This window comes from Castanea sativa, chromosome 5 (genome assembly GCF_040712315.1).
Source record: "Castanea sativa cultivar Marrone di Chiusa Pesio chromosome 5, ASM4071231v1".
NCBI lineage: Eukaryota > Viridiplantae > Streptophyta > Magnoliopsida > Fagales > Fagaceae > Castanea > Castanea sativa.
Window position 1 is genome coordinate 1815663 of NC_134017.1, and position 12875 is coordinate 1828537.

Sequence of the window (12875 nt, forward strand, 5' to 3'; positions counted from 1 at the left end):
TTAAAATTTCAAATTTTTGTGGTCTAAAATTGTGTATAAAAAATAAGTTTATTAATCGAATAGTAAATAATATCCGATTTGAATGAAATTTGATATACATATTAAGAACATAAGTAATATAAAATTCAATAGTTAGATTTTCAAAACTTACACCCAACAAATAGCAACAAATAGATATATGAATAGTTTGAAGGTATCTTCCGCAAGGTAAATTGGAAAAGTTTTGACTTTTGCAGCGCAAAAATCCAAAACTATACAAAGTGTCAACAAGGTCAGTGATACCAAGATGCACAGGTGTCAACATCCTAACGGATCCAACGGGTCCAGTGCATACGCGCCCGCAATCTGCGTTCCATTTAACAAAGCTGTCCTCCTTCAGATTCGCTTATCACTCTTTCCTCAACCCTCTCGTTAGAAATCACAACTATTTATTGTTGTTGCAAAAATAGTTGGAGTTGCACTCATCAGATCAAGTATTTTCCTTTTAGAATCCGTTCTTTAAATCTTCAGAACACACGTTTTATGTGCATCATATTTGCAGCTTAACATGTTTATATTTGGATTTTTTATCGTTTTTGGATGCCAAATTTTCTGTATTGCAGCTCTTTGGGTTTGTTTATCATCATCATAGCTGTGTTTCTTTGTTTTTTGTTTATTTTATTTTTTTTATCCTATGAAGCACGAGTGTGGCGTTTGGGCCGCCGCACCCGCGTCGGACGCGGCCCGTCGCGGCGACGCGCAGGCGACGCCGCTGCCTGCGCGTCCGTGCCGCGTCGGGCAATAAAAAATCAATTTTTTCGGCGCGATTCGCGCCAATACGGCGCCGATTCAAGCCGACGCGCGTGAAATCAGGCCGACACGCGCCAATTCGGCCTGAATCGGATACCGGCCGATACGGCGGAAATTCAAAAAAAAAAAAAGAAACAAGTGCGCAACGCACCATTTTACTTAGCCGGAAAAAAAAATGGCAAACAGTTGCGTTTTGTAAAAAAAATTTTGAAACCCTTATATGCCTAACTCCCTCACAGATCACTCGTCCCAGCAGCCATAAACCTCTCTTCATTTTTTTCAAGTCTGGTTCTGTACTCTCAACCGCCCCAGCCCCTGCCTCTTCAAGCTAGTGCTCTCAAGTCTCTCCCACTCTCTACCATCAGTCCTTCACTCTTCAGCACATCTCATTTTTCAGCGCTCCACTTTGTCTCCCTTGCTCTCGGTCTCCCCTCACTGTCAGGTATCATAGCTGATGGCTCTCACACTCACACTCTTAGTTTATTGTTAATAGATGATTTTTTAGTTAGTTAATAGCTAAATTTGCAACTATTAGTTATTATGATTTGTGATTGTGTTGTGGACTGTGATGAGCTGATTTTTTTCTATTTTTTATTTTATTTTTTGTGAGTCTTGTGACGTTTAATTTTTTATTTAGTTAATACTTAATAGTTATTATTACTCAGATTTGTGATTGTGTTGTGAATCTGTGATGATCTGATTTTTTTATTTTTATTTTTTTGTGAGTCTGTGACATTGGGTTTGATTTTTTATTTAATTAATAGTTATTATATATTTAGAAATTATTTGTAGGTTAAATTGAATCTGTTGAATTTGAAATGGATGAAGCTACTAGCACAAAAAGTTCACCTTCATCTAATGAAGGAGTGCCAAATGATGAAGCTCCTCTTTGGCAGTATGTGACTAAAATAGAAAAACCATCTGGTTCTACTATTAAATCAGGTGGAAACACACACTTTAAGTGCAACTATTGTGGTAATATTTATTTGGGATCCTATTCTAGGGTTAAGGCTCATTTATTAAGAATTGTTAATAAAGGTATTAAAGTATGCCCTAGTGTGACACCGAGCCATAGGTTGGAAATGCAACAAATGCATGATCAAGTTAAGAATGATAAATTAGAAAGAGAACGGAGAAAACAAATTCCCTTACCCCCACCTCCCCCAAGCCGTGGGCCTATTGGGAGTATTCCCCCATTTCGGACACAAGAAGAGAGTGATAGTACAAATCTCTTTGATGGTAATAAGAGGAGGAAGGTTGTGAATCCTTCGGTGGAGAAATTATTCCAAAATAATGCTAGACATGAATTGGATAGTCAAATTGCTAGGATGTTTTACACTGGTGGGATTTCATTTAACTTTGCAAGGAACCCATATTATCGTAGTTCCTATTCATATGCCACTACTCATAGCATTCCAAGTTATGTTCCTCCTAGATACAATGCCTTGAGAACAACACTTTTGCAAAGAGAAAAAGCTCATGTTGATAGACTTTTGAAACTAATTAAGGACTTTTGGGTTGAAAATGGTGTAAGTATAGTTTCTGATGGATGGTCAGATCCACAAAGGAGGCCTCTTATAAATATTATGGCTGTATCAGATGGGGGTCTAGTGTTTATTAAGGCAATTGATGGGTCAGGTGAGTTCAAAGACAAACATTATATTGCTGGGGTGTTGAGGGATGCTATAAAAGAGATTGGACATGAGAAAGTTGTTTAAGTCATCACTGATAATGCTAATGTGATGAAATCTGCTGGAGCTCTTATTGAGGGTGAGTATCCTAAAATATTTTGGACACCCTGTGTTGTCCACACTCTCAATCTAGCTTTGAAGAATATTTGTGCAGCAAAAAACACTGAAAAGAATGAAGTTACATATGAGGAATGTAGTTGGATTACACGTATTGCTGATGATGCATCCTTCATACGTGTTTTTATCATGAACCATTCAATGAGGTTGGCAATGTTTAATGAATTTTGTCCATTAAAATTGCTCCAAGTTGCTGATACTAGATTTGCTTCGGTTTTTATAATGCTAAAAAGGTTGAAGTTGATAAAAAGATGCCTTCAAGCCATGGCTATTAATGAGCAATGGGCTTCTTATAGGGAGGATGATGTTGGAAAAGCTCAAAAGGTGAAAGAGATGATTCTAAGTGATCTTTGGTGGGATAAGGTTGATTATATCCTTGAATTCACAGCACCTATTTATGATATGATACGAGTAGCTGACACAGATAAGCCTTGTCTTCATCTTGTGTATGAGATGTGGGATTCAATGATAGAGAAGGTAAAGGTAGCAATATATCGACATGAAGGCTTGGAAGACGATGAGTATAACTCATTTTGGAGTGTGGTGTATGATATACTTATTGATCGTTGGACTAAAAATTGTACTCCACTACACGGCTTGGCTCATTCCTTAAATCCTAGGTAAGTACATTTATTTTCTATTTTCTATTTTCTATTTTCTATTTTCTTTAGTTCCCCTTTCTAGTAAAACACACATTTCATTTATATTTGTTTTTTAATCTTTAACTCTAGGTATTACTCCACTGAATGGCTTTTGGAGAATTCAAAACGCATCCCTCCACATCGAGATCATGAAATTTCTATGGAAAGGAGCAAGTGTTTGGATCGATTCTTTGAAGATGTGAATGAATTAAATGTGGTGAAGTCTGAGTTTGCTGCATTTTCAGGAGGGAGGTTTCCTTCACCAGCTATCTTGACAGATAGGTGGGTCTTACAACCTTTGGTTTGGTGGCAATACCATAGCTCCGCATTTCCAACTCTTCAAACCCTTGCCCTTAAACTTCTTGGACAACCTTGTTCATCCTCATGTGCTGAGAGGAATTGGAGCACATACAAATTTATTCATTCCTTAAAAAGAAACAAAATGGCTCCTGCACGTGCTGAGGATTTGGTATATGTGCATTTTTATCTTCGACTCTTGTCAAGGCGCAATGCGGAGTATATAAATAGAGATACAAAGATGTGGGATATTGCAGGAGACTCTTGGAATGTTAGCGACATACATGAAGGAGCTGGAATTCTTGAGAATGCAGCTCTTACACTTGATGAGCCAGAGTTGGAGGCCATGGTTATTGGGAATGTTAGCACTAGTGTTACTACTAGTGAAAGTGAAGTTCGAAGTGAAGCTATTGATCTTGATGATGATGAAATTGGTGTTTGATTGTCTTGTTGATGTATCTTTTATTTTGTTTTAGTTTCAAACTTGTGAGTTGTATTTTAATTTTCGAACATCATGGAATGTTTATATAATGAAGTTGTATTCTAGTTATTATTTACTATTGTTCTTAAATTTGGTATATGTTTATATAATGTGAAAAAAGTATGTTTAGCAATATATTAAAAATATAAATAAAAATATTTTAAATAATTTTTTAATCGCCGCACCCTGCCGCACCCGCACCCTACTTTTTCAGAAATTGCTGAGTCCCGCACCCGCTCCCGTACCCGCACCCGAATCCCGAAACGCACCCGTGCTTCATAGGTTTTATCTTGGTTATCTGTGTTGGGCGCGAGAGTCATATTGTCTTAAATGATTTCTTTAATTTTTTTTTCCCTTTTTCACAACTCTAAATTATACTATTTGATTTTCTGGGTGTTTTTATGATTATAACCAGATATTCATTCTCATATACTTCATTTGATTTTTGGAGGTCATATATGTTACTGATTTAATTACAGCTTTTAATAATTTAAACAGCTGCAGCCTTTAGTAGCCTGTGTATCTGGTTGCTGATGGAGCATAATTAGCTTTGACTATTTTGGTGGGCAACTGGGCAAGTGTAGTTTGGTTCCCCAGTTTCTTTTGCTTTTGTCATTTGAATACTGGTCAAGAATCAAGGTGGCTTTGCTTTATTTTAAAATGTTGAATTTTGCTGGCTAAGAGCTTTTGTACTTTTGGGCAATATGATGTGGACATCTAATCCATTAGTGTAGTTTGATGGTAGTGGGACATTTCATTTTAGGGTGGCTTGGTGTTGTGGACTTAAGGTGATGAGTTTACTACAGATTTTGGTTTTCTTCACAAATTTCTATTCACAATCATATCCCTGACCTTGATCTATTTAATTACTTTCAAATTACAATGATAGAATTTGTATGCAAGGAAATCAATAGTGGATCAAAATGTTTCTAAAAAGCTGGTGAGCATCTCTCTCTAGTTTTCTCTTTTAAACTTTCAAAATAAAAAAGAAGAAAAGATAACTCTCTTTCTAATTGTCTAACATGGTTTTCTTCTCTTTTTGAGAAAACATTAGGTCAGGCTGTGGCGTAAAACACTGGTTTTACGCCTTCCAATAGCCTTTTGCCACATCATCCATCACTTAAAAACAGAACGATTTCCAACAAAAAAAAAAATCACGCTCTGTTCCTACAAATCTTACAACCCCTCTCTTCGTTTTCCTCTTTCTCTGGACTCTTCCTATCTCTCTCTCTCGGTCTCTCTGTGTGCAAGCCATGGCGTCCGATCTAGAAATTAAGGCCAAGGAAGCCTACATCGACGACCGCTTCGAGCTTGCAGCCGAACTCTACTACTAGGCCATCGAGCAAAACCATGAAAGCACTGAGCTCTTCGCTGAACGCGCCCAAGCCAACATCAAACTCAACTGCTTCACTGGTTTTTTAGCCTTCCTTTCCTACCCTTTTTGAGTTTTTCTCATTCTTTTCTCTTTTGGGTACTAAATAAAATTGTGGGTCTTTATTGATTTGACTGTCTCCTTTGTTTTTTTTTGGTTGCTGAGAAAACATGAGGAAAAGAAAATTGAAGATGTGGGTGGGAAATATGTGAAGAATTTTAAGTCTGTTGTGTTGAATTGTTGTGTTTTTTTAGTATTATTATTGTTGTTCTTGTCGGGTTTTACCCCATCCTTCTGAGTAAAACTAGAAAGAGATGGGGTTTTCTTCTTCTTTTTCTTTTTCGTTTTTGTTTTTTCAATTTCTTGGCAACCAAACATACTTAGGGTGTTTCGTGGTCACGGCAGAGGACACGGCTTGGTGAAGCAGAGGAAAACGATGAGAACTTTTTTTTTTTTAAATCATTTTGTTTCTCTTCCTCTGTTAGGGATTTCAACGATGGGTGAGTCTAGAGAAAGATGAAAGCGAATAGAGGGGTTGTGAGATTTGTGGGAACACAGCGTGATTTTTTTTTTTTTTTTTTTTTCCTTTAAGACGTTATGTTTTTAAGTGATGGGTGACGTGACAAAAGGCTATTGGATGGCGTAAAACCAGTGTTGTATGCCACAACCTGACCTAATGTTTTCTCATTAAGCGAAAACCCAATTTAAGCCAACAATATGAAACTAACAAGAATTAAAATGAAGAGTGCAGATTGAGAAGAATGGGGACACCACAAGGAGGAAGTAGAGTTGTTGGTATGCAAGCCAATTTAAAATGTCTTACAAATATAGGTCTCAAATTCATAATGCGTAATATACCAACACTGCAAAACATGAGCAAAAGTAGAATGCAAAACCCCACAAGAAATTTAATGCTAAAAGGAGAAAACATTAGGTCAGATAGAATTCTATTACTTGACGCATCTTAAGTGATTCTCAAAATTTTATTATTATTATTATTATTATTATTATTATTATTATTTTGAGAATCACTTAGCTTCCTTATTTATTTATTTATTTTTATACAAGATAGAATTCTACTCTAACTTAATCTAAGTGTATATGTGTGTAAAGCTCCCTCTTAGAGACTTGAACTCCGATCCTTACCCCCACACCCACACTCCACAAGTACTTATACTTATAGAGTATCTATCGCACCAAGGGTGTGCGGTGGTCTTAGCTTCCTTATTTAATTTCAAAATGAAGTATACGTCACTGATTTAATTAGTACATGAAATTTGGCTTTGCAATTTTGAGAATTAAATTTGGGTTTAGGTTAGATAAGGTGGAAATGGTGGATGAAGGAATCGTACTTTAATACAACGATGGATTGTTTTGGTCGGTCGGAAGTTGTATTTGGTTCCTCAATTGTGAGTGCTGACGAGGATTCTCACTATCCTTCAGATGTAAAATTGATAAATGGGTGGTAACAATTCCTTCAAAGACTACTTTATTCAGTCTGCTAGTCTTTTTAACACCTAGACTCCTAGTTACACCTGTGCCTATCTTAAGTCTTAACCCATAAGAAAAGAGATCAAAGGTTTGTCTTTAATTTCCATACTTTATCATGATCACACCTTTTCTTGGAGTGCTGCTAGGGACGTGGAAAAATTGATCTACTTTTTCACACCTATTCAATTTCTTGCATGATTCATGATTATTCAGTTGTACAATTTTCACGAAGTCTAAGAATGTAGGCGGCCACGTGAGGAAATAAGAATCTCTCTCTGTTTTTATATAACACACCGTTTTCTCTCGTAATTTTTTGTTCTCAAATTTACAGTACACATATTAATATATATATATATATATATATATATATATTCTAAACATATTAATATATATATATTAATATATATATATATTCTAAACATCATTTGAAGACTATGGATGAACTTTATTATCCATTAATATTTTTAAATTGATATATGTTTAACTATAAATGAAAAATTAATGCTTACCAATATGAAAATATATATTTAATAATTAAAATGTACCCCCATATAGTACCATAACTGTTCGACTTTTCTAATTAATTAATTATTGTTCGAACAAATTTTTTTTTATTAAATTAAATTAGCTAAAATGCAATTTACACCTTCTATGGAGCAGTCAAAGAAGATAACATATCCGGACTTGGTGTGATCAATCGGAATAGCCAAAGTCAGGTCATTGAAGCTCTATACCAAAAATTACCTCAAGCTTACTAAGCAATGGATATTGAGGCTCTAGCTGCAGCCCGTGCTATTGAGGTTGGGACAGAACTTGGTATTACCCACGCTGTTTTGGAAGGTGATTTGGGGATGATTGTTAAAGCTCTGGCCGTTGAGGTTTTTTAATTGGCTTCCCATGCCCCTTTGATACAAGATGCGAAGATACTATCTGTAAGTGCACAATTGCACCTGGACCCAAGGATAGACGTGGGCTCAGGCCCAATGAGCCTTAAACAATAAGATTTGTAGAGTGTGGATTTGAAATCTAGTTTAGGGGTATTGGAAGCTTGATGAGCAGGCTAGTATGCCACAATCTTTGCAAATGATAAACAAATATGACAAGGGAACCTCCTCGGACGTAAGCTGAGGACGATTTGTATATTGCTTCTTTTTCTATGCCAAAAATTACAGTTCTTCCTTCTTTTTTAGCTAACTGACCAACCCCCTTTTCTTTCCTCTCTTCTCTTCTTAAATACCCCTTCTTCTTCCCTATTCGTCCACGTGTCCCTCAAATCTTCCTACTAGATACTTGTCTCATCCACCACCTTCTTGAAGTCTTTAAATAATAGCAGGAAGGTTGAATTCCACTGTTCAGGGGTCATTTCCCCATTAATGCGGCCAGGGAGGTAGCAGCTTTTTTCTGAGATATTTCTCTCACACCGCTGCGTCTAGAGGGTACTTGGATCCCCCTTTTACCCAATGGCTTTTTCATAAATCTGTCTTTAGTCTTCTTGGCAAGTCCTAGGGTCATCGTCGGGCCTGTCCGAGGAGACATTCATCCTCAGATAACTTCCCGGACCTTCACAGTGTGGGCTGACTTGTGGGCCTCGAGGCCTTTAGTCAGAAACGAACTGGCACCCATCAATAAAGCCCAAGGCCCAAATGTTTTGTTCAGGAACTTTTACCCTCCACACTATCTCGGGTTTTTTTTTTTTCTCAATTTCTTTACTCTTACACTGGGAGATAAGGCAATAAGATTGCTCATGCTCTGGGTAGATACTCTATTAATGTGCCAAATTTTCTTATGTGGATGGAAGATGTTCTACCATAATTTTATTTTGTACTTCAGGCTGATATAGCCGGTTTTTCTTAATTAAAGTTCAATGTCTTTTCCCTAAAAAAAAAAAAAAAAGTTTGACTGAAATTTATTTCAAACATTTAACTTTATTCAATGGATTTAACCAAGGACAGACCTAGGATATAAGTTAGTGGAGGCCGGAGTGTAAGCAAAAAAAAAAAAAAACTTCAAATAGGCATCCATATAGTATTAGCAAATTATAAATACACAAAATTATTGTTTCTTAATATATTAAGATGCAAAAAAGACAAAAACAAAACAAATCAAAATAATGTTTTTTTTTTTAATATTAAGTGAGCTAGGATTTTTTTTTTTGTTTTTTAGAGCATTCACAATAGTTGCGCTAAAAAATTTAGCTTTTAACACCTCAAAAAACTACTTTATTTATTTTTACTATCTTACTTTACAATATACTCAACATCAAATATTTTATTTTTTTTATTTTATTTAAAATAGAAAAAAAAAATACTCATACACCTCTCAAATTTTGGAGTTTTAGTCCTCACCACCATTCAACTTTCATTTTAGCGAATTTAGTACTGAACTATAAACATGTGGCAAATCACAACTTCCGTTTGTTTAGCTGTTTAATACTAACGTCTACTCAATTCATGTGATACGCACGTTTAAAAAAAAATTCCAATCCGATTCATAGAGAGATGGAGAAACGTTCTTAAGAGAGAAAAACTGAGGTGATTAGAAAGAGATCACTTGTGCTTCTAGTCAAACTGAGCTGCTACTAGTGTTGTTCTTGGTTCTGACCGGCGTCTCTCTTCTTGATGCAGAGGCGGCCAAACGTGAGTGGCTTGGATAGAAGCTGAAAGCCTTTGATCAACAAGGAAGAGAAGACCCTTTTTAAATTACAATCTAAGAGATCCAAGAAATTTCAAAGTCTGCAACTTCAAGGCAAAAAGATTGTTCCCACCAAGTCAAACAGAATATCAAAACTGTTTTTTTGATATTCTGAATGTCAACACTGTCTGAGCCTCCAATATACTATGTTGGCTTCACATCATTTAACATATATAAAGTTGAAACATAGTGTGTAGTGATCCATGCTCTGTTTATGTTGGCTTGTTTGAATTACGTAGCTTGAATTGAATTTTCCTGTCGTGTGAGGTTTGCAATTTACTTATGTATTAATTTTCCCATTTTGCAGAATATATGTTTTGTGGATCTGTTGTACTTTTTAATCCTCTGTTGAGGGGTTCTGAAAATTTGAATTGTTTGATTTTTTTTTATTGTATTAGTAAAAGTCATGCTCTGCTTTTCTTTTTCCTCCAAAACTTGTTGAGGTCTATGAATAATAGTATGGATCTGGGCCTTTTTCTTCCTTCTAGCCGGTTTAAGATCTAATTGCTCTTTTGTATAGCCTGGAATTGGTTTCCATTTTTGTTTTCCTAATTGATGAAGCGAAGGTTCGTCAGTTATAATGAGATTGTCCCGATGGGGCCCGGTGCTTGCTTGTGTCACCGTGGAAGTAAGAGCTCCCTAGAATGGTCACCGGTGTGGTGCCTGCCACAATGCCTCCGATGCCAAAGTCAACACAAGGGAGCTTATAATAAGAGTTCAGAATATTTTAGTATATCTTATTTTTCGTATTCGTACCTGGTGTTGGCGATGTGAGGGCTTTATATATATATTGTTCCGGATTCTCCCGTTGTGGTTGATATTATGATGTTAATGCCTTCTTTGATAACGTTTCCTACTTAGTAATGAGGTTTAATATGCCCTCAACGGTCTGTCTAGCTGGTTTTGTAACTGCCAGGGACATTGTTGGCAGCATTGAATGATCCTGATATCCTCGTCGATGACGTGGACACTTTTTAGGCTTGTCTCTGAGAGCGGTCTTGTCTGTCTTATTGACCTCGTCTGTGGTTGATTTCGTCAGTCCTATCAGCTGCCCCCAGATTTTGTAGTTGTCACGACGTGTCATGACGGCCATAGAAGTTGAAAGGTTTTTTTTTTTTTTTTTACTGCAGGCGACTCTTGGGATTTCACACTGCATTGAATGCGTAGTGGCGACGCCATACTGGTCGTGGCCACGTGGCGTGTTCTGGTTGGAGGGGGTTTATGTTCTCATTGTATGACTCTTGGGTTTCCCGCTGGTTTTCAGTTTTTGCCTTGATTTTTAAACTTCTCTCCTCCTTACTTTACTTTTCGTTTTCCCCAAACTTTCAGTTGTTTCTCTGAGAATTTTCTCCTTCAATTTTCCTTTGCCACTCTCTTTCGAGTCGGTGCGGGTTTGGTGTTGGTCTTCTCACCTTCTCTTTTTTTAGGTACATTTTTCTTTCTCTTTGTCTTCATGTTTTCTTTCTTTGGCAGTAGTAAACATCTGATTTTCTTTTCTTTTCCCTTGGCTTCTGTTTCTTGATTTTTTGGGAATTTTAGCGTTTTCCTATTTTCCTGTGTCTTTCTTGGGTGTCCATGATTAGTAACTTTGAGGTTAGGATAGCTTGCCCCTCAGTTTCCTTTCTTTTCGCGCGTTTGGGGGGGGGGGTCTTTGGTGTTTTCCCAAACCTTGAAATTTTTTTTTAGGGTAATAGCTTGGGCGTTGTCTTGGCCGAGTTGTTTCCTTTACTTTGTCAATCAATTGACTGGTTCGAAGGTTTGGTGAGGAGCAGGGGTCAATGTCTGAGGTTAGGTCCAGTGAACTTGATACTGGGTTATCATCTAGTGGTGACCCGGTAGGAGGAGATTCGGCCGTTTCGACTCTTCGAGAGGTTAGGGCTTTTCATGCCCTCGTGGAGGCATGTGGTCTGGATGTTGACATTGTAGGTAGGTTTAGAGAAAGGTTTCAATTTCTAGAGCGGGTTCATGTTCATCGGCCCAATGACGAGGAAAGGGCTTGTCACTTTTTTCCTGGTGAAGTGTGCTTCTATGAGGCCACTTTCACTTATGGCCTTAGGTTCCCTAGCACTGAGACAACGAGGACTGCCTCTCCTGCCACCTTGATTGAAGAGATCCCTACCCCTGCTTCTAAAAGGTCGTACACGTTTGACAGGGGGAAAGATGGTGCTTGCCCGTCTACTATCTGGGACGACGAGAGGCTGGCGTTAGACAGGGCTCATGGGGTCGTGACTTCAGAAGATCTGAAGGTATTCTCAAGTTCGTCTCCAAGTGAGCTGGTGGGTCGTCACCTTTATAAGCTTGTCTAGGTAACGCGTTTGTACAAGTTTATCTCTTCTTAATTCCTCTTCTTCTTTTTTTCTTTTTTTTTTAGGTGTTCTGAGGGGCAATTTCCTTGCACTTTTTTTTTTTTTTTTTAGGTTTTGGGGGAGAGCATTCATCTTTCCTTGGAGTATCTTGCTTAGAGGGCCAAGGTCGAGTCTGCGCTCTCTCGGATAGAGGCCCTAGAGACAGAGAACTAGAAGTTGAAGAAAGATTTGATAGCTTCGATGGATGATGTTAATCATGCCAAGGAGGAGGCCAAGAAATTAAGTGGCGAGCTCAAAGTTGAACAGCAGTTGGTTTTGGAGAAGGACGAGCAGCTTGCGGCCACCAAGGAGAAAATCAGAGTCATTGCTGCCACGGCCATTGAGGGCTTCCAGTAAACTAAGGAGTACAACTCTGTGCTCTTCAGCTGGTACTTCAAGGGGTTTAAGCTTTTGAGGAGATACTGTATCAAGCACCCCTTTAGAGTAGACTTAGAGATGCTGGACATGGAGGAAGTGGACAAGGAGATACTTGTTGACGAGGCTGCTCAATCTTTGACCACCGAGACTAACGCCCCCGGGGATGCTCCTGCTGGTGACGATGCTGCTGCAGACATTTGAACCTGACACTTGTGAAAAAATTCTCTCTTTTTTTTTTTTTTTTTAGGTTGCCCGCTGTGTCTCGGGCTCAAATTCCAGAACAGTTTTATTTTAATTTTCCTTGAAAAGAATATTTTTAGCCTAGTGTTTATGGGCTTTTAAATGTAAAAACAAAGGTAATTGCCCGTTGTTTTTGGGCCTTTATAGCAACGTACTTACTTGCATGTGTTATACTTGTGGTATTTTGCATTCGTCCGTATTTTTAGCAGTGGCTTTTCTTTTTCCTCCCGATTACCCCCGAGAGTTTTGCCTATCATCTTTTTGTTGTGACTTACATTCTTTCTAGGGATTTGTCAACTTCTTTGACTCGTTAGTAATTTACATCCGTCTAGGCGGAATCTT

At 37.6% G+C, this 12875-nt stretch overlaps 1 protein-coding gene across 1 annotated transcript; it reads left to right on the plus strand.

Moving 5' to 3' along the window:
• Nucleotides 1-1607: 1607 nt before the first annotated feature.
• Nucleotides 1608-2507, plus strand: LOC142633404 (uncharacterized). Its single transcript, XM_075807638.1, has one exon. The coding sequence runs from the start codon at nucleotides 1608-1610 to the stop codon at nucleotides 2505-2507; it is 900 nt and encodes a 299-aa protein (XP_075663753.1).
• Nucleotides 2508-12875: the final 10368 nt, after the last annotated feature.

Coding starts and splice junctions, on each gene's coding strand:
- LOC142633404 (XM_075807638.1), top strand. CDS start 1,608: ATGGATGAAGCTACTAGCACAAAAAGTTCACCTTCATCTAATGAAGGA.